This window comes from Cornus florida, unplaced genomic scaffold (genome assembly GCF_030987335.1).
Source record: "Cornus florida cultivar Cherokee Brave unplaced genomic scaffold, ASM3098733v1 CherokeeBrave_3.0.0_Hap2_Chr11, whole genome shotgun sequence".
NCBI classification, from domain to species: domain Eukaryota; kingdom Viridiplantae; phylum Streptophyta; class Magnoliopsida; order Cornales; family Cornaceae; genus Cornus; species Cornus florida.
The window spans coordinates 337,389-364,999 of record NW_026775581.1 but is presented as its reverse complement, the minus strand read 5'-3'; the positions used below and the strand labels follow the sequence as shown (position 1 = coordinate 364,999).

Below are 27,611 nucleotides of genomic sequence, written 5' to 3'. Positions count from 1 at the left end.
CTCTTTCCTGTATTTTTATTTATTTGTTTATTTTTTTCAAATCATATTTTCAGTTGTTACGTTATCTTCAGTTATTCATTATTTCGTTTGCCCTTATACAGGGCCATGATTTCAATAGAATACTGAAAGGATACACGGAGATAATCATAAAATGCTGTTAAACCTGTGTCTACTAAACCGAAGTTATTGGAACCATGGTATCTTTTCTTCGCTGCCATGTCTTGATCTTTTTCGAAACTTCTCTCTCTGGTCAATGAAGAAAGACCCTGATCTTGAATCAGCTCTATCTCAAAACCGTAGATGGATAGTCAACAATCAGATCAAAAACATAATTCTTCGATACCCCGACCAGGTGGCACCTGTAAAGTTCCTCCAGAAAAAGTTCAAGACTCTTGATCTCCAAGGGAAAGCTCTCAATTGGCTTAAAAAGTATCCCGGTTGCTTCGAAGTCTATTTCGAGAATGATGAGCACTACTGTTGATTAACGAAACGAATGATGTATCTAGTAGAAGAGGAAGAATCTGTGAAAGATATGCAGGAACCGCTATTTGTGGAGCGGTTAGCTAAGTTGTTAATGATGAGCTTGAATCAGAGGCTCAATGTTGTGAAGCTTAATGAGTTGAAGAGAAATTTTGGATTTCCAGATGATTATTTGATTAGAATTGTACCTAAGTACCCAGAAATGTTTCGAATTGTTAATTACAGTGGCAGACGGAGTTCGATGGAGATTGAGCTCATCTCCTGGGACCCTGATTTGGCAATTTGTGCAATTGGAAAGATTGCACGAGACCAAGATGCCGAGCCTTGTTTTTCCTGTTCATTGCCTTCAACTTGGGTAAAATCGTGGGAGCGATTTCGTGACTTTAATTCAAATCCATATATTTCACCGTACTTGGATCCAAGAAGTTTAGTAGAGGGATCGCAAGAAATGAAGAAGAGAATAGTGGGTTTGGTGCATGAAGTACTGTCACTGACCGTATGGAAGAAAGTGTCAATTATGAAGTTATGTCATTTTAGAAGAGAGTTTTGTTTACCAGAAAAGTTGAACGTTTTGCTGCTTAAGCATCCTGGCATATTCTATGTTTCAAATAAGTACCAAATTTACACAGTTCTTCTTAGAGAAGGTTATAACGGGTCAGAACTTGTTGACAAGGATCCACTCGTTGTTGTAAAGGACAAATTTGGGGAATTGATGCAAGAGGGGCTTCATGAATATAATCGAAGACATTATTTAATGAATTTAGAAAAGAAGAAGGCAGGCATGATTGCTGTAAGACCAGAGAAGAATAAAATCCAAAACAATGAAATTTCTGAACAAGATGATCGGGGAGGTGATCAAAGTGGCATTTTTGATCCAGAAGAAAGGAGACGGTTCTATAAAATTCTTTTTGATGACAGTGCCCCATATATTTGAATGAAGGTATGGATTGGTATCATACTATCAAGATCTTACATTTACTCTTAATTACTGGGGAACAAGAAAAAAAAATCTTACATTTACTCTTTAAGGATTTGATGTTTTCCCAAGTAGTCATCCAAGTTGCACTGATGCATTTGTTTATGAAAGTAATGATCTTTTTTTCTTTCCAAAATCATTCTCTTTGATTTTCTTATCTCGATTTTGATGAGCCGCGCGCGCGTGTGTGTGTGTGTATAACAGATATATTTAGTTAGACCATCAATGAGTTTAGATATATTTAAAGTTGTGTTCTCTTTAAAAATAGGACACTTTAATTGCATTATCTGGAAATGACTGGCACCTGGATCGTGAAGTTGGGAATGCTTAAGATTAGTTAGGCGTTCCATATAAAATAGCAAGCCTTATTTGCTTTTTGGCTTTTGATGGCTCCTTTTGTTTGGGGCCTGCTATTGTGTTTATCTTCCTTCCAGTGGTTTTTCTATTTGTTTATTTTTGTCATGCCTATTTTCTGTCTATAACAAAATACAAGTGAGACTTACCCACCTCAAGGAAGAGGGGGGAAGGAAGGAAGAGGGGGAGGGGGGGCGCGCAAAAAGTGCACTCAAAGCACTCATTTTAATTTTAAAGTGGTTTTGTTTTGTACTTTTAAGGTCAGATGATGATATGAATATCCCAAATACATGTATATTTTGACCATCAATAAGTTCTGATTGACTTAAGTAGTGTTTTCTTTGAAAATAATAAGGTACACTTTAATTGCATTGTTTGGAACTGATCAGCACATTGAATCCTTATTGAGGAACAGTTTATTCATATGGACATTTAGAAATTTAGATGAAATTTTAGAAATCATTTTTAAGATTCAATTTGAACTCTCTCTAAGACTATAGTTTATTATTATTAATTTTTTTGACTTATACTGTGATAATAACCAATATGTTTGTATAATTGAAAGTGAGGAATTTCATGTAGTACATCTGTTAATATAAATGTAGTTTAAAATAATATTTTAAAAATTTTAAATTAGAAAAAATGATGTATTAGGATAAAACTGATTCTGCAGTAGTGTCGTTGATGTTATATGCAAGGTTTTCAGTCAGGATCCAAGTGCCAGTGGGCCACTTTATGGGTTACAAAGGTTTTCTATTTCGGGTAAATGGATTCATTCGGGTCGGCTTCTGAATGAGGTTGACAAAGTTGTGGAGCAAGCAGGCCACACTGGAAGCAGCACAGACGCCAATGGTGCTTGTGATGTTAAACCCAAGAGGAAGAAATTGAAGGGAAAACGAGCAGTTGTAAGGTGGATAAAGTTCTTTAGGTGGAAGAAGAAGAAAGAGTATGAAAGAATGACCCTAGAAGAGAAATATTTGTACAAATTGAGAAAGGTAAGTTTCCAATTTTTTTTATTATTTTATTTTACTTTATTTATTATTATTATTATTATTTTGTGATTATTGTATATTTTCTTCTATGGGATCTAAGATACACAATGGGTACTTGCTTTTAGGACAGTTGGACTTCAAATGCTTCTACTATTTATTTTCTACCTTGGAAATCAACTGCTTGCATCCCTTTTGAATATTGCCATTCTCTTATATGGGAGCTACAAATCATTTTGATGCCTGGTGTAGCGTGATAGTTCTGTTTATAGCCCATCAAGCGTGTCTAACTGTCTACCCAATCACCGTCCAGCATGATTTAGATTCCGATCTCATAGTGCATGCAAATTTAGTTGCCAGGAGCTCTATAGACAAGCCTCATGCAATGGTTGATATACTTGTACGCTGCTACCATTTGCTTTGAACTAGATAGTCATATTTATACTGTATTAGTATGAGCTATTTTATCGCATTTACACTTTTGTTCATAAATTTTCAACCATCGAGTCCATACTTAAACATAAGTATGGATGGTTGTGCAGAGAATGTTTCTTGCTAAAATTAGATTGACTTTGGCTTTCTTGGAAATTATTGCAATAATCAAATTAATAAAATGTTTTAAATGATATGCTATGCTCACAAACAATCAGTATGATATGAAAGGCTAGGATACTATTGATTGGATCCGAAAATCTCTATATCCTATCTAAAAGCTTAGATAGGGTAGGATGGTACTTGCAATCTTGACTAGTAAATTGTCTGCTTTATTCAATGAAGTGTGGAGAACAATGGTAACGGTGTTTCTTACACTTATAACGGCTCTTAGTTCAGATTAGGACCGACTTTTGGCTTAAAATTTTGAAATTTATACCATGCTGTGATATGTTTGACAGAACAAAAAAATTTATTGATGTTTTCAATAGTTAGTATATTTATACAGTCCAGTTCCTTTTCTTTTTCCTAAATGCATTTCCTTGTGGACCGCACCTATAGTCGGAGGTCTTATGATGGATCATGTAATCTTTTTCCAGGCTCGAAAGAAAGAGGAAAGGCTTGTTGATTCTCTAAAAAAGATCGAACCTAAATATTCCTCAGAAACAACCCATGATCCGGAGATTTTGACCCCTGAAGAGCACTTCTACTTTTTGAAAATGGGCATCCAGACTAAGAACTATGTGCCAGTTGGCAGACGAGGAATATACCAGGGTGTAATCCTTAACATGCACTTGCATTGGAAGAAACACCAGACCTTGAAGGTGGTGGTGAAGACATTCTCACCAGAGGAGGTCAAGGAGATTGCTACAGAACTGGTGAGATTGAGTGGAGGGATTGTGCTTGACATTCAAGAAGACAACACAATAATTATGTACAGGGGGAAGAATTACTCTCAGCCACCAACAGAGATAATGTCACCTAGAATCATTCTTCCCAGGACGAAGTTGTCTTTCTATTGCTCTTCATGTCTATATATCTCTTCATCTTTTATGCATGCATGAACATATCTATAAATATATGTACATTACAATACTTATAAACTGAAGACGGGAATTGCTTCCAATTTCTTAAAATTTGCTCATGTTCTCTTGCACTGAATCTATGATGATTCTTATTAGTTTTTATGGCATGTAGACGCATATGCAATTTACATCTACATTGAGAAAAACAATGCGTTCCTGATCTCGTGTAGGTGGGACATAAGCCTTAATTGGGTTTGATATGAGTTACCGTAGTATTTTAGTGGATTAATTTTTTTCTTTTTTCTTTTTTCTTGCTGTGATGGAAAACTCTAGATGTAAACACCCTTCCATACGAATTGTGTAGAGATGTTATCACAGTCGAGCATATAGTGGCCTAGGTTTTGGGCATTCTGTTTGGTGGATCCTAAGGGATATCCCCAGCCAACAGAGCAAAATTCCTCTTCTGTGGAGTGTTGTTAGTCTATGGACGTTAAGAAAACAAACCTTTTAGATTGTATTGTGTCTACTTGGGTGGAACTTTCCCTATGTTCACTTTATTTCCCTCTTATACAGGCTTTGGATAAGTCCAAATACAGGGATGGTCTCCGAGCTGTTAGGAAATATATTCCGAGACTTGGGCTGGAACTTGAACTGCTTCAGGCAAAGGCCGCAAGCAAAGTTGAAAACAAAAGCAAGGCTGTTGAAGAAACCCCCTTGACTGACATTGACAGGGCTAACTGTGGAGGCAATATAAATCCACAGTTGGAGGATTCAGATAAGTTGAGAGAGATAATGGATAGAAATGATGAATGCCCCGAGGAGGACGATTCTTTGATGGATTCTGATATGGGTTCAGATTCTAAAGCTCTTTCAGATATTTTTGAAACAGATTCTGAGACAGATACTGAAAAGGTAGAACGTCCCCTTTACTTAAATGAGTTCGAAAAGTTTCCACTACAAACCAATGCAAAACCACATGATTTTGAGGAGCACCTGCGTCAAATATCTGCAGACTCGAAAAAGGCCAAATCATTGGAAAAGGATGCAGAGTTACCCGACGTTGATGAGGTTGATCGGATGTTTCTGCAAGCTGCTTCACTTCTAAAGAAAAAGAGGAAATAGAAGATTCATAAACTAATAGAATTGATCGATCTTCCTTTTTAAGGTCATGTTTGGCAACAATTGCTAACATCTTCTTGTGCATATTATCAATAACATTCGTCATTTCAGAACAATTAAATCTGTGGCAGTCTTTGTCTGGCTTAATGAGGTTGAGGAACTTCCAGTTTGACGTCAAAGTTTTGATAATTCCCATAAGTTGCGATTAAGTCGGAACCAGTTATCAAATATGCTCTCAAACAAAACCAGCACCTTCTTGTTTTCCCTCTTTCTTCAAGTGTTTGTCAAGATTTCCGAAGGAACTGATTATCAGACAGGTTGTATCTGACTCGTGTAAAACTGATCGGTCTCCAGTGTTGTCTTCCTTGAGAACTTGGCGCACTCATCACTGAAGAGGTCGTGTCTACCTTGTGCATGAATGATAAACACAGTCTGTCTATTGGATGCCCCCTACCCCCTAACCAAATACCGTCTTTAGTAACAGTATCCCATAAACGTAGGATCAACACATATTTTCTTGATAGATTTTCTTCTTCTTTGTGATTCATGTGGTAGCCAAGATCAAAATTCATGATTCAGTGTGAAAAAAGTAGTTCTCCCTATTGCCCCGAGTGAGATAAGCTTATTGATTTCAACTGCAGTTGCACCTGCATGTTACATGTAGCTTTTTGGTTTTTTTATCCAGGTTGCAAGTTCTTCGACAAGTATGGGAGCTTCTTCATCACAATTGATTTGCATTTTCAAGTTCCCTCCTCCCAAAATTTTTTTTATGACCATGCCACGTCCAGTTGTCCATAGTGATTAGTGACAAGGGTTTAACCCTGTGGAAAGGAAGGTCTGTGAACAAGTCTTCTATTCTCAGAGGACCCTCCAAAATAGAATCCAAGCAATACCTATTTTCCCTTTAAGACACCCTTGAATAGCGTTCACTAAAGGCATTGATTATGACAGTAGTGAAAAGTAAAAATTGATCTGAACTATGTGAATTGAAAAAAATTAAGTAAAAATTGATGGAAAATCTTTTACCTTCCCAATCAAGTACTTTGGTTTTGAGTTTGAGACAAGCTAAAAGCCTAAAAGGCAGTAAGCTGTAAAAAGACATTCTCTTGGTTCTCTTAATTTCTTCTTTAATTCAACTGAACAACTGCAGCAACACTAATCTAGATTACCCAGTATCTCTTTCACAACCCACTCTCACGTAATAACACCAAATCAAATCAATCTTACTAGCAAACACCATTAACAAATTCACATGCCCAAAGGAAACGAAAGACAATCACCTGTACAAATGATTTCCAGGCTATATAGGGCATTCAACAAACATACCTCACTGTCCTAAAGTTTGCATTAAACAAAAACCCAAAGAAACAAAATTTATAAAATTTTTTTAACACAACCCTAATCTGAAAGTTCATTTTCAAGCTCTTTTATTCTCTGAACTATGTCTTGAACACTTTTTGACAAGTGATTGGTGTGTTCCTCGACATATTTCAATACCGTGCGCAACTCATTGTTGTGTCTCATTATTAAGTTCAAGTGTCAGCTCTCGGATTCTTTGATCCTTCTCATCCTGCAAGCAGCACCCCAGTAAATATCTGGGTAAGATTTATTATAAAATGTTGCATTGAGGAAAAAATCTCAAGTTCCGCTATAGTTTTACACTAGTAATATAGTTGAATATCAATACTCAGCAACATATCATTCTGCTCAATTTTTATTTTTATTTTTTATTTTATTTTATTTTTTTCATCCAAGATCCCTTCTACATATTCTTCATTAAATAAATTCTAATCCTACTCTTAGTTTCTTAGAGGAAATCTCCAATCTAGTAAACATCTTACAAATTTTACAAGTGTCCAATACGATATGACATGATATAATTACGCACGGCACAACAAAATGAGCCCACTCCAAATGAAACTCTTGCAAGATTTAAAGCATAACCAGATCCCATATTGCATGGTGTTACATAGGTATCCCAAGTGGGTGTATATCTAATTATTGTTTGTTTTTCCCAGTGAAATGTTAGAACAAGGGTACGTGGCTTAATTATTAAAAGAAGCATTTTTTTTTCTTCCTATTATAAATATATATATATAATATAAATGCTGTCTCTTTGTGTGTATGTATATATTTATATACATTTCTTTCATATTATTGGGTTAAGTTCTTAGAATAATTTTTATCGGATACATTAAGCTTATCAACGTGGCAGTTCCTGGGACAATTGACGAACGGGCAATCAATACTAACAGTGTACTCAATCCTTGGGAAAGAAATGAAAACCATACCTTATGTCTCAACTCTGCCAAGGCTATTGGCTGTACAGTGGTCGATATAGGCACCCAAGACTTCATTGAAGGAAGGGTATGTATAGTATAAATGCTCTGCTATTGATAGAAAATCATTATATCTTGCTCATATTTGGACTAGTTTACTTGATATTCTGTTTGGGAACCTGCCAACTTTCAATTCACTTTCATACTCAAGAACCTCCTTCTGGAGCATTAAACCAATTTGTCTGATATCCTATGGCATGTGGTCCAAAGGGGAAGGCCTGCAAGGTTCAGTGTTGTTTTTAGTCAACCAGAAGGCGAATATTGCTGCAACTCTTTCAATTCCAATATAGGTTTTTTTTGATGTAATAGATTGCAGATTCTATATTTTGTTATAAATTATTCACTAGTTACACATTTAATCAGTTAGTAAAAGTCATTAGTTTAGTGCAGGTTGTTCACTGGGTAGCTGTGTCTCTGTGTGCTATCCAATCTGAAGAGAACCTGTATTAACAGGTCAAAAAGATTCGCCCCTTTTATTAGTCATTAACCTGACCAATTTGTCTAACCTGATTACTGCTAGAACTATTTTTAAGAAAACAAATATATAAAAATATGGGTGAGTTACATTATATTATTATAATCCGTTCATTTGCAACCTGTTTTTACTAAAGGTGTTGAGCCAAAGCCTTTTCAGTCTTTAATTCTTCTAATTTTTGTCCTTTTCTACCTCACACTGGATTATATCAAGTTTGATTGTCTACGTTATTTATTCTCAATCAATTAGTTTTTGCAATTCTGTTATCAATAGTAATGTTTTTCAATTTTGTATGCATTTCAGCGTCATCTCATGCTTGGGGTGATTTCTCAAATCATTAAGGTAAGATTCTTTACTTATCCACTTAACTGAATTTCTCACTTGCATTGGGTTCGCAATTGTGGTTTGTAAATTTTATACAAATGCTATAAGAGATCCAAGTATAGAATGAAAGCACTATCAGATTTCAGATCCTTGGAGCTGATATAGACTGCTATGTAGCATTATACCATGTGTTTCAAATAGTTTGACCTATAAAATGTATGCTATTTCTGATACAACTATTGGCGGACCTCAATTTAAAGAAAACACCTCAGTTGGTGGAGTTGGTTGATGATATAGTAAGGTGATGCTATGCCCTTTTTTCAGCATTGTCATTGTGCCCTTTTGTCAGAATTGATTAGTAATAGTATAACGATATTAGTCTCACAATTTATTCGACAAATATTGTATTATATATGAATCTATCAGGATGTGGAGGAGTTGATGAGTCTACCACCAGAGAAGATCTTGCTTCGGTGGATGAATTTTCAGCTGAAAAAAGCAGGATTCAAGAAAACCGTCTCAAACTTTTCTTCTGATGTAAAGGTATATTGATTTTGATTGATTTTTTCTCTTATAGTTATGTCATTTTCATTCTTATTTACCTCAATTCTTCTTTCCAGAACGGCAGAACCAGTATACTATTGAGTGTTGAATTGTGAATTTATGTTTCTTAAAATTTGTCAGTTTCTCTTATTCTTTTGGAATAGTTCCTTTTGTTTGATGACAATTTTTTTTTGTCTGATGACTTGCAGGGCTCTGTAGGCTTGTGTATATATTAGACTGAAGAAAAGATTAAGAATATATTATATATCAATATATCATATCATTTCAGTACTTGAATACATTCTTAGAGATAGAAGTAATAATGTGTTTATCATTTGAGTGTAACTGAAAAGATTCTTAAAAATAATCAGGTTAAGAAAGTTCAAAAAATAAGGAAAACAATCAAAAGGATTTTAAAATACGGCAAGTCAAGCCTTGAGTATAATCAAACTACCGATAAGTTTAGAATATCTATTATCATGCATGCTGTAATTGGATAAAATCTTCTAAAAACTTCAAAAACCGAAAAAAGACAAAAAACAAATAGTAGAAAATTATGCTGTTCAAGATGATTGATTGTCAAGTGAACATTTTACTAACATTGGTGAAAAGCTAACTGTCTCTGTTCTAGATGCAATAATCCAAGGGAAACCAGTTAAGATTTGCTATTCGGCTTCATTCTTTTTTCTAATTTTATTGTTCATGAAATTTGAAAAGCGGATTTCAATGTTATTTCTTTATATTCTCCTTATGGGATAAACATTTATCACCAGACTACTTTTCACTAGTGTTGCACCCCATATCATCTGGGTATTGGGTCCTCGTGCTATTAACACAGTGATTCCATTCCTCGAGATGCATGGATATCTCCCATACCGTGACAAAGATACAATCATTTTCAACATCCTCATCTTTTTGTATATTTTGTTTATTATCTTGTAAAGAGCTAAGCATTTGGAGGGGAAACGAGTTTACCCAAGAATTTAGTTACCAAGTGTTTTAGCATTTACAGGAATTATTAATAGACTCGCTGAACCCACAACTTAACTTTAGTGCTTAGTGTATTAACAACTTACATAGCTTGGTAATTTACTCAATGAAAACAAACATTGCTAGTTACTTTTGCTTTTCATCTCCTGGCGGATGGTTTTACATGAATTCTCAATTAAATTCACATAGGTGTAGTTAAGTGGGTCGACTGTAGGCCCCCCTCCTCCCTACTCTCTTCCCAGTCTTATTGTCATCTGGGTTTCTTGCATGCTATATTTCATGATCTGCTGGTGAGTGGTGACTATCTATATTTGCTTTTTTTTCTCTTCCTATAACTGTTATTGAACTAGCTAATGTAATGTCTATCCGTTCTTTTAGTTTAGTTGAAAGTAAATTTGTTAACTTTTTGTTATTTTTGTTTTCTTGGTAGATTTCCAATAACTATTTCTTTTGACAACATTAGATAATCCAAAAACTATTTCTTTTAGTGTTAACGTCTTTATCTATCAAGTTCTTTTTTAATTTTCCCTGTTAGTATCTGTTTATTCATTATGCACCTAAGGAGGCCAGAAGTGACATGGGCCGGATATGACCTGCGAACATGGCATCCGGTTCCAAGCAGATGGGTCAAGCCCATAGAGAAATACTGCCATATGGGCCGAACGCGAATAGCCCATCAAAGATGACCAAAACTCACAGAGGAACGGGCCCAGATCTAGCAGTCCATTAGTGTTTGTAAGTATCTATAAATATGAGAAGTAATAGATAGAAAAAGGGGGAATTCTGTTGAAGTGTAAGAGTTCTAGAGAGAGAAAGAAAAAATGAATTTCTTGCATCTTCAATTGGCGCCGTCTGTGGGAATCGTTGAAGATTGATTGATCATTGATCAATATTGCGTGGATTCAGACCAATTTGTGGAGACGAAACTCGATCTTTGGGAGTTGGATCCAGATCTGAGCGATTGTGACCTATTCTGGAGGAATTTTAGTTCCTGTTGCTTTGGCGGAAGTAGCTTCAGATCTACGCAACAACGAGTTGTTCGATTGTGGCCGGATCTGACAGATTTAGAATTCGGACAATTCAGATCTCGTCAACCGTAAGCATAATTCGGAATATTCGAAACCAGATCTGAAAAATTCGCACTCACGAAGCTCAGATCTACTCACGAACTTGAGATTAATGCCTTTACTCCGTTCAGGAATAATGATAGGTGAAAGCTCCAATCCGATGGAGGCTGTCCAGCAAACGAAGCTTGAGGAGTTGATGAACTTGATCGAAGCTCTCAAAAAAGAGAATGCAGAATTGAAAGCTGGAATGCAACATCAGCAAATACCCGCGGTTCCGCGTCCACTTCCGGCCGGTGAAGGAGGTATTTAATCTAATATCGCACATCAAGGCGAGCAGGACCAGAACAATCAGTCAGCTCTCCACCGTGATGAAAGGAGGATGGACGATTTGCCGCCAAATGTTCGTCGAGTTGAGGATCACGAAGGATCGACTCACGTTGATCCACAACATGAGCAGATCAGACAGAACGAAGCCATGACCTTCGATCCGCATCGGGAAAGGTTCAACCGAGAGGAAGTGATAGAGGTTGATCGCCGTCGAGTTGTATCGCCTTGGCAAAGAGAGCTCATTGAGGAACGGTCGTTCGATCCGTCTTACCGACCCTCCATAGCTACAATCACTCATCGCGGTTCGGAGAGCAGATTTGTAGCTCATAGAGCTACCGCTGGGCTCCAGAGAGAGAATGAAGCACTCCGATCCGCGGCTCGGACAGTTGATTCACCATTCACTGACGAGATCCTGAATGCTCCGCATCCAAGGAAGTTTGCTATGCCAGTCTTTATTCTGTTTGACGGAAAAACCGATCCGATCGATCATGTGTACCATATCCAGTTGAAGATGGCCCTGAATACGGAGAACGACTCTTTAATGTGCAAATGTTTCCCTACAAGTCTAGCCGAACCGGCGCTCAGCTGGTTCAAGAACTTGCCTAGGAGCTCCATTGATAGCTTCCGAAACCTGTGCGATTGGTTCATAAGCCAGTACTATGGGAACAAGCGTCCGCCGAAGGACATCTCGAGCCTATTCACAATGAAACAGCACAAAGATGAACGTCTCCAGGCTTTTCTCACCAGGTTTAATCTCACTAAGAGTATGGTGATCGAATGCCACCCTTCTACAGTGGTTCAAGCCTTCAAGTTAGCCATGACACGTGGCACTCCGTTCCATACCAGTCTGGTAGTGAACACACCGACGACTATGGATGAACTCAATGAAAGAGCCGATGGCTTTGTGCGCCTAGAAGAAGAGGAGGCAGCCAATGCTCGGACAGCGTCGATCGTGTCGACCGAGAAAAAGTCTAAGGCAAAGATCAGGCAGAAGCAGGCTCAGCCGCAACGTCAGACCTCCTGGAAGGCAGAAAAGAGGTCTAGAGAGGAAGAGCTGATCACTCCGCTGAAGGTTACTCTGGCGAGACTATATCAGGAGAACAAAGATAAGTTTCATCCACCACTGCCAATTAGGCAACCCCTCGAACAGAGGGATCAGACTAAACATTGTGCTTTCTATTCCGATTTCAGTCATCAGACTAACGAATGCAGGAATTTGAGAAGGCAAGTGGAGATGTTGATAGCTAGAGGGGAGTTCGCGAGTTATGTTCAAGGCCCGGCGATAGAGCAGAATCTACCGATGGAGCAAGTAAAAATGAGTCAGAAACAAAGCTCCCACAATTCACAGCCAGTTCGTATAATCAATGCTATTCACGGTCGACCCGAGCCCAGCGAAGATTCAAATGAGCTACTCCGAACGCGCCTACTACAGGCGCAGATGAAGAAAAGGGTCAGCAGTGTGAATACTCTGCACCAACAGATCACATCGATACAGATAAAGTTCGACAGGACAGACCTGCAGCGTGTTCAAGTCCCCCATGAAGACCCGTTGGTAGTCAGCTTGACAGTGGCGGACTGCCTGGTGTGCAGAGTTCTGATCGATCCCGGAAGTAGTGCGAATGTCATACCGAGGGACACATTTGATCGGCTCGAGATTAAACCAAAGAGGCTCAAGCCCACTGGAAATCCCCTGTTAGGATTTGATGGCAAGAGGGTGGAGCCCATCGGAATGGTGGAAGTAGAAGTTCAAGCTGCAGAACGAGCTATTATGGAAACTTTTGTGGTTGTGGAGATTCACCCCTCGTACAATCTCCTGATGGGAAGAGGATGGATTCACAGAGTCCAAGGTGTATCCTCAACTCTGCATCAGGTCATGAGGTGCCTCGGACCCGATGGAAATAAAGTGATAGACATTCGTGGGGATCAGGTTGCAGCCAAAGAGTGTTATTCCGTCACACTAAAATATGCTGGGAAAGGGAAGGCGCCCGTCCGTTCGGCGAGCCCCAGATAGCAATTACAGGAACCTCGGCCCAAGTAGAATAGGGTGGATGAGTCAGTTGACTTGACCGAAGAGCCCCTTCTGGATGTGCAGATCGATCAGTCCAAGCCAGAGCAAACTACCAGAGTAGGAGTAAGACTGACCAGGGAAGAGCAGCAGGAGCTAATTGACTTCTTGTCTCACAATGCCGATGTATTTGCATGGAGTCACCTAGACATGCCTGGAATTAATCCCTCCGTATCCTGTCATTCCTTGAATGTCAATCCCAATTTCAAACCAGTAAAGCAGAAACAACGAAGATTTGCTCCAGAATGTAACCAAATCATAGCCGAGGAAGTTGATAGGCTGCTCGATGCGGGATTCATCAAAGAAGTGCACTATCCTGATTGGTTGTCCAACGTCGTTGTCGTGCAGAAGAAGAATGGGAAATGGCGAGTATGCATTGATTTCACCAATTTAAACAAAGCCTGTCCGAAGGATAGCTTCCCGCTGCCAAAGATTGATCAAATGGTGGATGCCACCACCGGGTATGAGCGTTTAACCTTTCTGGACGCTTATTCAGGTTATAATCAGATCCCTATGGACCCGGCAGATGAAGAAAAAACTTCTTTTGTAACCGAGCGAGGGACATACTGCTACAAAGTTATGCCTTTCGGACTGAAGAACGTGGGAGCAACTTATCAAGGATTTGTTAGCAAAATTTTCAAGGATCAAATAGGAAAGATTGTGGAAGCCTATATTGATGATATGGTGGTAAATAGTAGGAAAAAAGATGATCATCTGAAACATCTACAAGATATATTTGATATGCTGAGGCGATATGGGATGAGGCTCAATCCAACCAAGTGCTCGTTCGGTGTGAGTTCCGGTCAGTTTTTGGGACACGTGGTCAACTGCAGAGGTATCGAAGTTAGCCCCGCTCAAGCAGAGGCTTTGATTAAGAATGCCGAGCCAAAGACGATCAGAGAGGTGCAAGCCCTCACAGGACGAATAGTTGCATTAAGTCGATTCATTTCTAAGTTGTCAGACCGCTGCAAGCCGTTCTTTGACACGATCCGGAGTCATGGAAGACAGGTCTGGGGGGATGAACAACGACAAGCATTGACCCATTTGAAGGAATATATGCAAAATCCACCAGTCCTGTCAGCCCCGGATTCAGAAGAAAAATTATATCTATATCTTGGAGTATCTAGTGTTGCGACAAGTGCTGTTCTGATTCGTTGCAAGGAAGGGGTGCAACACCCGGTATTTTATGTCAGTAAGACAATGACCGAGGCAGAATGAAGGTACTCGAAGGCCGAACGGGTGATACTTTCACTCGTAAATGCAAAAAGAAAGTTGAGGCATTATTTCGAATCCCACCCTATAGCTGTTCTAACAACTTTTCCAATCAGAGTGCTTATGCACAAGCCAGAACTCTCGGGCAGAATAACAAAGTGGGCCATAGAGTTAAGCTCATTTGACATAACGTATGAGCCGAAAACAGCTGTCAAAGGACAAGCGGTAGCCGATTTCCTGCTAGAATGTGACTCTGAGGATACGGAAGAAGACCTTAGATGCGGCTCTTGGAAACTTTATGTGGATGGCTCCTCTAACCAGATGGGGGCAGGAATTGGGGTCAAACTGCAAACCCCAGAGGGTACTTCTTTGAGTCAAACACTCAGACTTGAGTTCCGAGCCACCAATAATGAAGCGGAATACGAGGCGTTGCTGAATGGGTTAAAGTTGGCCAGAGAGCTACAGGTCAGAAGTTTGACTGTTTATAGTGACTCACAGTTGATTGTTCGGCAGGTAAATGGTGAGTACGCGACCAAGGATGACACGATGGAGGCATATCGTTCTGCCGTTCAGCATAAAGCCAAGGACTTTGCAAAGATTGAATTCATACAGTTACCGAGGGAACAGAACGCAGATGCGGACCGGTTAGCATGTAGTGCTTCGAGTTCTGGCGAGACATTGGCGAGGGTGATTCCAATAGGAATACTGACCCAGCCATCTATTTTTGAAGAACCTTTGGACTCTGACCCTTGGCAAGTCAATGTCATACCGTATGAACCGAGTTGGATTGACCCCATCATCACTTATATTCGAGATGGCGTTTTGCCTATGCAAAGGGATGAAGCTAGGAAAATCAAAAAGAATGCTGCAAAATACGCCATCGTGCATAACCAGCTGTACAGAAGGTCCTACTCTGGCCCATACTTAAAGTGTGTCACCCCCACAGAGGCTCAGCAGGTGTTGCGAGCTATTCATGAAGGCGTATGTGGCAACCATTCTGGGGGAAGATCGTTAGCGCACAAAGCAATGACACAAGGGTATTTCTGGCCGAACATGTCAAGAGATGAGGAGGAGTTCTCTCGAAGGTGCGATAAATGCCAACGGTATGGACCATTGATCCACCAACCACCTGAGGAATTGCACGTAATGGCCTTGCCATGGCCTTTCGCGCAATGGGGGATGGATGTGGTCGGTCCTCTGCCAACTGCAAGAGCTCAGAACAAGTATGTGCTACTGGCCACGGATTACTTCACTAAGTGGGTGGAAGCAGAACCATATCCAAGCGTGACTCAGACTCATGTGAGACGATTTATCTGGAGCCATATTATCTGCCATTTCGGCGTTCCAAGGTCAATAGTCATGGATAATGGCACGAACCTCGACAACAAGCAAGTAAGAGAACTGCTGGAGGAGTATGGAATTAATCAGAAGTTGGCTGCAGTAAGTCATCCCCAGGCCAATGGACAAGCAGAAATTACAAACAGAACAATTTACGCATGCATTAAGAAGAAGCTGGAGGACCATAAAGGGAAGTGGTTGGATGAGCTCCCGAACGTCCTATGGGCTTACAGAACCACCCCAAGGCGGCCGACTGGGGAGAGCCCGTTTGCAATGGCGTATGGTACCGAGGCGGTTATACCGGTTGAACACTTGGTCCCAACTATCAGAAGCTTAGCATGGAGTCGAAATCAGAACGACAGAATGTTAAGATTGAACCTCGATATGATAAACGAAAAGAGGGACGCTGCAGCAATAAGGTTAGCATCATACCAGCAAGTATTGGCGAATAGTCACAACAAAAGAGTGAAACACAGAGATTTTACCCCTGGCGATCTGGTTCTGAAAAGAAAGGTGGGGATAGTCAAAAAAATGATGCCACCCTGGGAAGGCCCATACAGAATTGCAGAAGCCATAGGGAAGGGGGCATATATATTAGAGACCATGGCGGGAAGGTTGGTCAGCAAGCCCTGGAATGCTCGTCTCTGAAGAGGTACTATCAATAAAAGCTAAGTTTCAGTTTTATTTGATGTTGTTTGTTTTCAATCAAGTACGTATGAATGTGCAAATTCCTGAGATTTATAAAAATAGCTTTCTTTTTCAAAGGGTTTTAAAAAATGAAAAGCCAAGTGGCAAGTGGCATTTTAGCCGAGCGCCAGGCACTTAAGCAAGATAAGTGGCAGCTAGCACCATAAGCCGAACGCCAGACACTTGCTAAAAAATAAAAAGCCAAGTGGCAAGTGGCATTCTAGCCGAGCGCCAGGCACTTAAGCAAGATAAGTGGCAGCTGGCACCATAAGCCGAACGCCAGACACTTGCTAAAAAATGAAAAGCCAAGTGGCAAGTGGCATTCTAGCCGAGCGCCATGCACTTAAGCAAGATAAGTGGCAGCTGGCACCATAAGCCGAACGCCGGACACTTGCTAAAAAACACGCACACGACAAAGTTAATATGAAAAAATATTGAAAGTGGGTTTGAACAGAGCGTAGCACAAAAAAAAAAAAAAAAGAGAAGAAGAAGAAAAAAAAGAAAAAAGAGTTTTATCATCTCATTCATAATAAGCATTGAGGTTACAAAAAGTGAAGTATTCAAGTCACATAACTACAAAAGAGTATGGAATCGAAGAATCTGGAAGAGCCCTAGCTAGCTGCCTCAGTACCGACAGCCTCCTGGTTGTGCTGATCCACCTCCTCGTTCCCGTCAGCCATCTCACCCTCATGAGGTGGGGAATTGAGATGAATAACAGAGTCATTCTGCTGGGGCCCAACGTCAGCAGTGACTATGGGAGATACCACAGTTGACGAAGGAAGAGCGATTAGAGGCTGAACAGTAAGAGGAGATGTAGTGATCCTGGAGGAAGCAATCTCCTGACATTCATCAAATATGTGCTCGGCTTTGGTGGGTTCTGGGTCAACATAGACCCCCAGAGGGTCAATCCCTAGATCCTTATCAATTTCATCCGGAGTTAAGCTGGTCTGGCCCTCAGTCGGAACTCGGTCGGAGAAACCATCTCGGAATCCCTGAGCATATCTAAGAGCTCCAACTCTTGAGAACCGAGCATGAAGAGCCAGCATTCCACCATTCACTCTGCTAATGGTATCAATCAGAGTGTTGCGCTCGTCCAGAGCTCTTTTCTCAAAAGCCATCCCAGCAGACTGCTCGTCAGCCAGAAGGCGCTGGAGCTCTGCATTTTCATCTCTAATTGAATCACGTTCAGTCTGCCAGACACTCTTCTCAAGCTGGAGGGCATCCTTTTCATCCTGAAGAGAGTCGGTTTCCTTCTTCAGAGCATCTCTTTCTTTTTCGGTTTCTTCAAGCCGAGCCAATATCTCGGTGTTCTTGCTGGCAAGAAGGTCGTTTTCCTTATTAGCCACATCCAGGCTATCAGAGAACTTACGGGCCCTGGCGTTCCCCATTTCCACCTGTTTCTGCATAGCCATCATACCGAACAAAGTCTGCATAGATATGCATGGATATTGGTTAAACCGATCGCCTGGTCGGAAGAAGGCAAGAGCAAATAGTATGAGAGGATTCATGAGTTAGAAAATAAAAGTCACCTCCATGGTAGATTGGGGAAAGCGGCTGAACACATCCTTTTGTGACAGACCCTTCGCCGCCTCAAGGTCTTTTGGAGTCCACATGCTCCTATAATACGCCATGGCGGTCTGGCCATCCTTCAACATGGTCTCGTTCGGCTTCACGAATGTCCCATCCGTTCGGGTGTATCGAGGAGCCCATGGTGGTAAAACAGGAATAGAGGCAGAAGCTGAAGCAGAAGCAGAGGCACCAGCTGCAACAGGCCCGGAGGGGGCAGGAGCTCTAACTGGGCGATGCAAGAGAGCGCTCGGCCCAGAGACTCGGGTCCTTCTTGTAAGAGATTCTTCCTCAAGGTTGACTCCACCGTCAGGATGAGGTCTTTTGCCTCGTTCTTTGTCCCGAGCACCCCCAACGGCAGTAGGGGTAGTAGTGATCTGTGGAGATGTGCTCAGGTTGGTAGCAGGGGTGCTGACAACAGGATCAATAGCCACCGTACTTGGGATGGTGTCAGAGATGGTGGCTGAAGAAAAGGCTGATGCAGGAGAGGAGGTTGCTCCAGTAGCAGAAGTGGCTGTGGGAGGATTTTTCCTCCTACCAAAGGAAGGAATCTGAAGCCTGCTCATTGTATAGCCGAGGGATGAGAGCGCTAGAAGGTTGTCTGAAGTGAGGAGGTCTGAGCAAGAAGGAATATCGTTCAGAACGTATTTCTTTAAGTAATTACTCCTATCCCTGCAAACACTGTAGCTCAAGTCATCACAAGATATGCCTAAGGAGCGACATAAGAAAGTACAAAAGCGAGGAACACATGTTTCGCAGGGACAATCGTTTTTATGAGATTTGAATTTCTTATACGAGGAGACAGAACAGACGCCAAAGGCGCTCGAGATTGGGTAATCCTCTGCAGCCGGCGAAGACCAGGCCCTACTAACACCCACAATGTTATCCCTCCAACCCTTTTCAGATTTGATTGTATCCGTACATATGGACATCTTGTCGATCGGGTAGAGGTGGTAGAATGGCTCGTCAGTTCGGATCTTACTGACCTTATAGCAAAGAAGAAGATCTATGAGGTCAAGATCCAGACCTCTGTCACGAATCAACAGTAACATAACGGATATGATTCTAAAGAAATTGGGGTTTACCTGCAGGGGGGATATCCCCAGTCTATTGAAAACATAGTTAAAGAAGGGATGCAGAGGGAACCTAACGACATTCAGTTGAAGGTTAGTAAATAAAACCTCGCCAGGAAGAAGGCCGGCACCGGTCATAATATTAACATCCTTAGGGCAAACCCTAACTTGGATGTTGTCAGGAAGTCTAAGTCTCATACGAAGAACATTTAGATCTACAACCATGGTGGAAGCGATTGAAGGATCTAAAAGAGTAAAAAGAAGTCTGCCGAAAGTAAAAAGGAACAAGACTAACCTCTGGGGTAGAAAGCAACAAAGAGCATTGCAAAATCGCTGGAAGAATGACTCTTGAAGAATTTCACCGGATGAAATTTAGCACTGTTCTAAAAAGATGAGCGAGAGATTTGACTGATGATGGAGAGAAATGGAGACGGTAAAAAGGCATGAAGTGGCATTCTAGAGCCTTATAAAGGCGAAGTGGACCCGAGGGCCGAAGCGTCAGGGAGGCAAGAAGTTTATCGAACCCCGGAACATTGATTCCGGATCCGACCGTCCGTTCCCCCATAAGGGTTTCTCGAGCCGTCAACATCATGATGAGACGCCTTTAATAATTACCCCCTTATTAAACAAGGAGTAATTATGGGGGCAGTTGAGGAGGCCAGGAGTGACATGGGCCGGATATGACCCGCGAACATGGCATCCGGTCCGAGCAGATGGGTCAAGCCCATAGAGAAATACTGCTATATGGGCCGAACGCGAATAGCCCATCAAAGATGACCAAAACTCACAGAGGAACGGGCCCAGATCTAGCAGTCCATTAGTGTTTGTAAGTATCTATAAATATGAGAAGTAATGGATAGAGAAAGGGGGAATTCTGTTGAAGTGTAAGAGTTCTAGAGAGAGAAAGATAAAATGAATTTCTTGCATCTTCAACACCCTTGGTATGAAGGAGTTTGGTTTTACATTTTCCATATAGTTTCATTTGCTTATGGGAGTTGAATAACTATATAATTTTTCTTATTTATTATATATGCCTACAATGAAAAACAAGGATTGGTGTAATGGTATGTGCAATATTTTTCAAGTTATGTTAAGTTTAAATGTGTTATTCAAATAATGCTAATATTTGAACATATAAAAATGCTTACCCTGCAGGATGGAGAAGCTTATTGTCACGCCCCGCCTATGGAGGTTACGCCACGCAGGCGACACGCAGATGCTGAGTTGGACGCTGCATGGCATGGGAGTTTCTAGAGTAGTCTAGAGTTGTGTGGAAGATTCTAGATATGCGTAGAAATGTGTAGAAGTGTGTGGAAGGTTCTGGAGTTCTCCAGAATTGTGTGGAGTAGTATGGAGAGTTCTAGAATGTTATAGATACTTGTGGATAAGTATGGAAGTGTGAAGAAGGTGGGAGAAAATTCTAGAGAATCGATCCCCACCATGGGTTAAAGTGCATCCTAGCCATCCATTAGGGATAGGGATGCCTATAAATAGGAGTGGGATTTCATTTTGTAGACAACAAGTCCTAGAAGTGAGTTTGAGAGCTTTGTAGAGAGTTTGAGAGCTAGTCTTGTACAAAGCATTCTTTGAAGTAATAAAAGTGTTCTTTCCTTGCCAACTTAAGTGCCTTAGTGTGTGTGAGTGTGCAAGGCCACTACAACACTAGTAAAATGTTGGCATCAGTGATTTCCTTCCCATGAGAATGAAATCTCAAGTTCTTTAGAAGCTGCAGAACGTTGTATCGCATCAATTGCCACAAGTAAGCTGAAAAAGGAAGTCCAAGCATTCCACCAAAAGCATTTATTACAAATTTACAATACATCAAAAGCTTTCACAATAATATCTACTATACTTGTGACAGCCACAGTAAAGAACGTACCCAATATTAGTTTCTTATTTCCCTGAACAATGTCATTCCCAGCAATGTTAACCAGGGAAAACTTCAATTGTTTCTCAATCTTGACAACTTGGTTGCAGTTTTCTACTTCTCTGAATGGCATTTTAATTGGAGGCTTACTTGCAATCTATTCCTGGAGACAACTTATCAAGGGTCTGTAAAAGTATCCACCTGCAGACAAATAGAAATTTTGCTTCAATAAATAAAATGAATACAACAGATAATAATCAAGCAAATACAACCTGGAGCAACTGTTATACTTGGAAGACCTTCATTTAATTTTAATCATAAGAAAATTTCCAATATTTCAGAGCTTAGATGAATTTCAACCTTTCAAACAGGGTATTTGATAATGAAACTTAAATTAAAATAAACAATGTGATCATTTTTGTAAATTTCTTTAAGGAATTCTAAAAATACATTGACACTAATTATATATGAGAATAGGAGTAAATTTGGGTCAAATAAGGATTGTATTCACCCATTTCTAAGGTCTTCAAAGACATTGTTGATGTATGTTGAATTTCCAAGACTATTTATCCAAAAGCGAAATGACATCTCTTCTCTAGAAATTTGGGTGTCATCTGGTAAAGTTTCTAGAAAAGATATTTGTTTCGTCTGGGTTGAGAGGCCATTCCTGCAGGTAAAAACTAAGTTAGCTTTGTCTATCATTTAACACTTATTAGATAATTAAAGTAAAATAACTGGAAAATAACAAATGAATCATAAATACTAAGAACAGGCTAAACATTTAACAAACAAATGAAAAAAGTTATTCGAGGGAGTGGGTGAAAGGATTTTGAACATATACAACTCTTAATTCCATGAAATAATTTAGGATAGCTATGTAAATGGTACAAAGTTATTCTGTATGCGCATGAATGTGATGAGGCTTGCAACATTCCAAGAAGTAATGCCTAAATGCATGATGGTTGTATCCACCAAAACCACTATTTGTTTTTATATTAAAAGATTGAGCAAAAGTACATAACAACAAAACCCAAAAAGAATCATTTCAAAATAGATTTTGTTTCCCATGAAAAGAGAAGGTCAGTGGGCTCCACTCTTACCTATGCTGGAAGATATGTGCCACAAAAGCAAGGTTAAGATTTGGAGAACCTTCAACAATATCTTTTGCAGTTAGGTATCTCTTGCAACCCATCCTATCTGCATGTTCAAGAATTAACCTCACTCTTTCTAAAGGATCTTTTACAGCCAATGTAGATGGATTACTGTGCTCTGGTGCAAGAACATTTAAGAGGTGAGCATAATGTCAGGGGCTTAGAGTTTCAGCACCACTCTAGCTACTCCTATGCGGCACCAAGACGTTGCTTCTACTCTCGCAGCTGGACAATTTGTTCCTGCAAACTTCTCTTTACCAATTACAACATATACCACGCCACTCTCCTCCAATTCCTCCTCAAAATTGGCCATAGAGAGTAAATTAACACCCTCCCCTAGTTTAGATTTAGGTGTAACTTCTTCCTCTTTAGATGGAACCAAAATTATTTTTTTCTTATCTTTATTAAAAGTATAAGTGTTTTTGCAGCCATTATGTTGTACTTTATATCAAATTGCCAAGGTCGACCGAACAAGACATGGCATGCTTCCATTGCCACAACATCGCACATACTTTATCAAAGTACCTACTACCAATAGATAAATTAACTAAGTATCGTTTAGTGACGGATACCTCATTGCCTTTCTTAAACGAGGAAAGTTTGTAAGATTGAGGATGTGCTTCCACCAATAGCTTTAACTTCGTTACTGCCTCTTGAGAGATGATGTTTTCACAGCTTCCACAATCTATGATCAGCTTGCAAACACTACCACCAATGGTACAAGTAGTTTGGAAAATATTATGTCGCAACCAATCCTCAGGACCTTTGTGTTGTGGTGCTATAAAGGCCTTTCGCATCACAAGAGAAAGCCCCGTGTCTCCTCTAACAACAGCATCCTCATCATCATCATCATCATCATCATAAATAGGTTCTTCTTCACCACATTCTTCCATAAGAAGTTGCTTTCTATCACGACTATTTGCTTTTCGACATTCAGCCGACTTGTGTCCAGGTGCTCCACATTTAAAGCACTTAATTCCTGCTCCATTAGGCTGCAATTTAGCACCAGTTGCTCCACCACCTGACCTTGATTGAGGGGCTGCATTGCTGCCACTTTGAGATTGCCCCCTAGAAGTTGTAGCTCGATTAGAATTAAACTGATTATTTGGTGCTCTATGTGTCCGTCTTGCTTGCGGAATTTCTGCGGCCTTGGCATGTTGATACGCTTAAGAAACATTCCAAATATCTTGTTGAATCAGTATATCCTGCAGATTAACTCGTAAGCCCACTATATACCGTGCAACCTTTTGCTCCTCACTTTCATTTAACTCATTCTTGAGAACAAGTCTAAAGAATTTCTCAGCGTAATCGTCAACAGTCCTGCTTCCTTGACGACAATTGTGTAGCCTTTCAAACATTGACTGGGTATAGTTGTAAGGAAGAAAAGTCTCCTTTAGCTTCTTTCACATCTTTTCCCAATCAACAATCTTGGGCTTTCCTTGCCTTTGTCGCGCCATAATGAATTGATCCCACCAAGTTGATGATGCTCTTCCTCTTAGTTTCACAGCAACCAATTTTACCTTTTTGTCCTCAGGTACACCCTTAGGTCAGAGATTCTTTCCACAGTGGTTAACCAATCAATGAAACCTTCTCCATTCAAATCTCCTGCAAATTCTGGAATTGACACCTTAAAACCACCATCCCAACGCCTTTCTTCATATGGAAAAGGTGATGGTCTTGGTGCTGCGTTTCTGCGAAAAGGATTAACAAATTCCTCTTCGAAATTGTCGTTCTCAGATTCGACGCCATCTTGAGAAGGAGCTGGGGTTTGTGCAACCCGCCGGGCTAAAGCTTTAATCTGCCTTTTTATATCTTTTATCACTGCAAGCACTTGTTGTTGATCAACTGCTGCGTCCTGATTAGACCGAACAGCTGGTCTGCGAGGTGGGTTTCTTCTTCTTGGTGGCATGTTGCAAAACCTAAGAGAGAAATCTGATAGACCTACACAAAACCAATGGACCTGATACCAACTAATGCAATCAGCTATGAAAGGAAAAATAAAATCTATAAGGCTCCGTTTGGTTAGATGTGTTGTAAAGCATAAAACGAAAGCAAAGATAAATTAAAGATATTATGTGGTTCAGCCACTAAAGCCTACATCTACGGCACAAAGAGCCTAAGGGGCTACATCACTTTTATAATACTCTCTCAATTCATTTACAATACAATGGTGGAGACTCCTTTATATAGGAGAATAAATTATGCTAATGGAAAGAATTAGAAAATAGAAAATAGAAAATAGAGAGTATTTTTCTCCATTGATTCCTCTATAACATAATAATAGGAAACAACATCTTCACTGATTTCCTCCACTGATTTCTCCATTAAATCTTCAATACTCCCCCTCAAGTTGGAGCATGAATGCCCAACTTGCCATTGAGATGACGAGTAGTAACAAGTGTGAATGATGAAGAGAGAAGACGAAGAACGATGCTATTGAACACACTGGCAGCCCAAACAAGTCAACAAAAACTGCCGGAGACACGGCAAAGACGAAGACAATGCTATCGAATACACCAGCAGTCCAAACAAGCCAATAAAAACTGTCGGAGACACGGCAAAGGTGAAGAATATTACTGCCGAACAAATCGGTAGCCCAAACAAGTCACAAATAGCACTGAGAAACCCTTAGCAACATTTCAGATGCTAAGGGAATACCCCATAACAGGGGTCCGAACCTAGGAAGAGAAATTAGGCTCTAATACCATGTTGTAAAGCATAAAAAAGGAAGTAAAGAGATAAATAAAACCAGTAGAACACACATAGATATTACGTGGTTCAGCCACTAGGGCCTACATCCACGACATACAAAACCTAAACGGCTGCATCTCTTTTATTCCATTATTTCTTAATTCATATACAATACAATGGTGGAGACTCCTTTATATAGGAGAAGAAATTACGAGAATGGAAAGAATTAGAAAATAGGAAACAAGGAGGATTTTTCTCCACTGATTCCTCTATAACACCAAATTTTCAATAATAGGAAACAACATCAATTATTGAAAGATTTTCCTCCACTGATTTATCCATTAAATCTTCAATAGGATGGAAATAAGCAAGAAAAGAAAAGAAATGGCAAATGAAAGAAAAGTGAAGTGAATGAAAAGAAAAGTTATTTTCTAGCAAGCAGTCGGTTAGCATGAAAATTTATTCAGGAGAATTGTACGAAAATATTAGTTTGTTAGTTTGGATAGCATGAAAATGAAAAAAAAGTGATTGTGCATACCAATTTCAAATACTAAAAAAATAAATGAATTTGTACTTGATGATGTCTATTTTTAGCAAAGTTTTAGTAAAATGATGAATTATTAAATTTAATAATATAATTATTTATATTCATTTATATTGTTTAAATTAAAATAATACGTCAAGACTTCTTAGGTAGAAGTTAACTATTAATTTAATAGAAACAAGGAAGCTTAAAAATACACACACACAAAAAAAAAATAAAAATAAAAATAAAAAAAAATAAAATAAAATTAGGCTCATGGACTCATTGGCTTTCAACCAGAAAACACAAAAAGAGCAAAATGTATATTATTCTCTGTGTGTGTGTGTGTGTGTATATATATATATATATATAAGATGCAATGTATATATTTGGGGAAAAAAAAAATCATCCATATAGAGAACGTGTTTAGATAGAACTGTCTTTTAGAATTCCACTAAAATATAAATTGTTAGAGAACTTGCCTATTTGAAACTCAGTAAAAAAGAAACTTAGTTAGAAAAGAAAGAAGTTGGTTGTTTTAAGTTGTTGGATAAAATAGGAACGTCAAATAAAAAGAATCATGAGAAAATATAATTTTTGTATGCTTTGTGTGAGAAAAGTTTTGGGGGAAAATTGTCTAATGCGGGAAACTATATTTTCTATTACGATTCTTTTTCCATTTATCCAAACTCTAAAAAATAAAAATAAAATTCTCTTTCCTTTCTTTTCTAGTTGATTCCAACTAACCAAACGGAGCCTAAGGGAAAACAAAGAGCTAATTCAAGCTAGAAAATTAGCTTAAACAACCGCAACTCAATCCCAAAGAAAGGGAGAGGTAAAAGGCTGCTACAGCAGACTAAAACGTTAATAATACATCAAAAGCTGGTGAATACAACTTGGAACAACCCTTTTATAAGACACAATGGGTGCCCTAGCAAAGATATAATCCTAACCCTTTAAATAAATGTAATCTAATGGCTAGTATTCTCTCTAGCAGAATAAAGATCTAAAAATTACAAAACATACCTTAAGAAGTCACATGACTCACTTAAAAGGCACATTTCTTATAAAATAAAACCAACTGACAATAAAATCCTAAGCATGAAAACAGATTAAAGACTTATAAATGACTCAAGACTAAAAAAATAATCACATAATCGGACTGATCATCAACTGCCCCTATTTATGGAAACTCGGTCGCGTCTTCTTTGAGTGTTCAACTATTTGAAAATAGTCTACTTCCACTTACTTTGCATCAATAACTCTTTTAAAATATATAATAGATCATGAATGTGTCAATTTGAGATGCTATCGAATTTTCTACAGTTTGATCCAAAGTTCCTATATTTTTTGGAACTCTTTAGTATTTCTATAATTTGTGCAAAATTGTGTATGACTTGATTCTACTCAATGAAACTGTATTGCTTGCTTTGGCTGAAATCACTAAAAATCTCCATTTGTTTTGAGTATCTTTTATACATGGAGTTAGGGCTGCAACTTGGGCGGGTTAACCCAGCCTAACCCAAGCCCAACCTAGAAAATTTGAAATTGGGGCTTATATTCACAAATCGGGTTCATGTTCGGGTTGGGTTTTATCAAAACCCAGACATATTCAGGTTGGGCTCGGGCTCAACCCGAACCCAACCCAAAACCCAATTTTTTTTTTTTTTTTTTTTCTCCTTCTCTCTCCTCTCTTTTCTTTCTCTCTCTGTCGCTGCCGCCGTCTATGGACGTCCACCGCCGGCGTCCCTCGCCTCAGCCACTGATCCACAGCTGCCGTCCCTCCGCCGCCGTGACTTCCAAAAATAAATTAAAACAAAACCCATACATACAAGTTAGCAGTTGCAGAGAGAGAGAAAGTCCGTAGGTTTTGAACTTTTGATTCTTGCAGAAAGATGGATAAACAGAAATATATGGGTTTTGAACTTGTGATTCTTGGTTGATTTTGTAGCTTGCAGTTGCAGAGAGAGAGAGAGAGAGAAGGGGGGGGGGGCAATT

At 39.5% G+C, this 27,611-nt stretch overlaps 3 protein-coding genes and 1 pseudogene across 3 annotated transcripts; 3 read left to right on the top strand and 1 right to left on the bottom strand.

The window, feature by feature from the left end:
- Positions 1-151: 151 nt before the first annotated feature.
- LOC132283031 (protein WHAT'S THIS FACTOR 1 homolog, chloroplastic-like) lies at positions 152-1,414 on the top strand (annotated as a pseudogene).
- LOC132283032 (uncharacterized CRM domain-containing protein At3g25440, chloroplastic-like) lies at positions 1,282-5,506 on the top strand. Its single transcript, XM_059784902.1, has 4 exons — positions 1,282-1,420; positions 2,509-2,805; positions 3,831-4,236; positions 4,828-5,506. The coding sequence occupies exons 1-4, from the start codon at positions 1,415-1,417 to the stop codon at positions 5,376-5,378; spliced, it is 1,260 nt and encodes a 419-aa protein (XP_059640885.1). The 5' UTR covers positions 1,282-1,414; the 3' UTR covers positions 5,379-5,506.
- A 1,891-nt stretch (positions 5,507-7,397) lies between these two features.
- LOC132286098 (fimbrin-2-like) lies at positions 7,398-21,056 on the top strand. Its single transcript, XM_059788365.1, has 5 exons — positions 7,398-7,411; positions 7,550-7,742; positions 8,493-8,531; positions 8,940-9,056; positions 20,537-21,056. The coding sequence occupies exons 1-5, from the start codon at positions 7,398-7,400 to the stop codon at positions 20,633-20,635; spliced, it is 462 nt and encodes a 153-aa protein (XP_059644348.1). The 3' UTR covers positions 20,636-21,056.
- On the bottom strand, positions 21,018-22,543 carry LOC132283867 (fimbrin-2-like). Its single transcript, XM_059785902.1, has 4 exons — positions 22,349-22,543; positions 21,760-21,915; positions 21,261-21,449; positions 21,018-21,145 (listed from the first exon to the last, which is right to left on the bottom strand). The coding sequence occupies exons 1-3, from the start codon at positions 22,438-22,440 to the stop codon at positions 21,395-21,397; spliced, it is 303 nt and encodes a 100-aa protein (XP_059641885.1). The 5' UTR covers positions 22,441-22,543; the 3' UTR covers positions 21,018-21,145; positions 21,261-21,394.
- Positions 22,544-27,611: the final 5,068 nt, after the last annotated feature.

Excerpts from the sequence above, each read along its gene's own strand:
- LOC132283032 (XM_059784902.1), top strand. Across the intron at positions 2,806-3,830 it reads ATTTGTACAAATTGAGAAAG|GCTCGAAAGAAAGAGGAAAG; the intron begins GTAAGTTTCCAA and ends ATCTTTTTCCAG. Across the intron at positions 4,237-4,827 it reads AATCATTCTTCCCAGGACGA|AGGCTTTGGATAAGTCCAAA; the intron begins AGTTGTCTTTCT and ends TCCCTCTTATAC.
- LOC132286098 (XM_059788365.1), top strand. Across the intron at positions 7,743-8,492 it reads AAGACTTCATTGAAGGAAGG|CGTCATCTCATGCTTGGGGT; the intron begins GTATGTATAGTA and ends TATGCATTTCAG. Across the intron at positions 8,532-8,939 it reads TGATTTCTCAAATCATTAAG|GATGTGGAGGAGTTGATGAG; the intron begins GTAAGATTCTTT and ends TGAATCTATCAG.
- LOC132283867 (XM_059785902.1), bottom strand. The coding sequence starts at position 22,440 with ATGGGTTGCAAGAGATACCTAACTGCAAAAGATATTGTTGAAGGTTCT. Across the intron at positions 21,916-22,348 it reads GCACATATCTTCCAGCATAG|GAATGGCCTCTCAACCCAGA; the intron begins GTAAGAGTGGAG and ends TTTTACCTGCAG. Across the intron at positions 21,450-21,759 it reads TTTGAAGACCTTAGAAATGG|GTGGATACTTTTACAGACCC; the intron begins GTGAATACAATC and ends ATTTGTCTGCAG.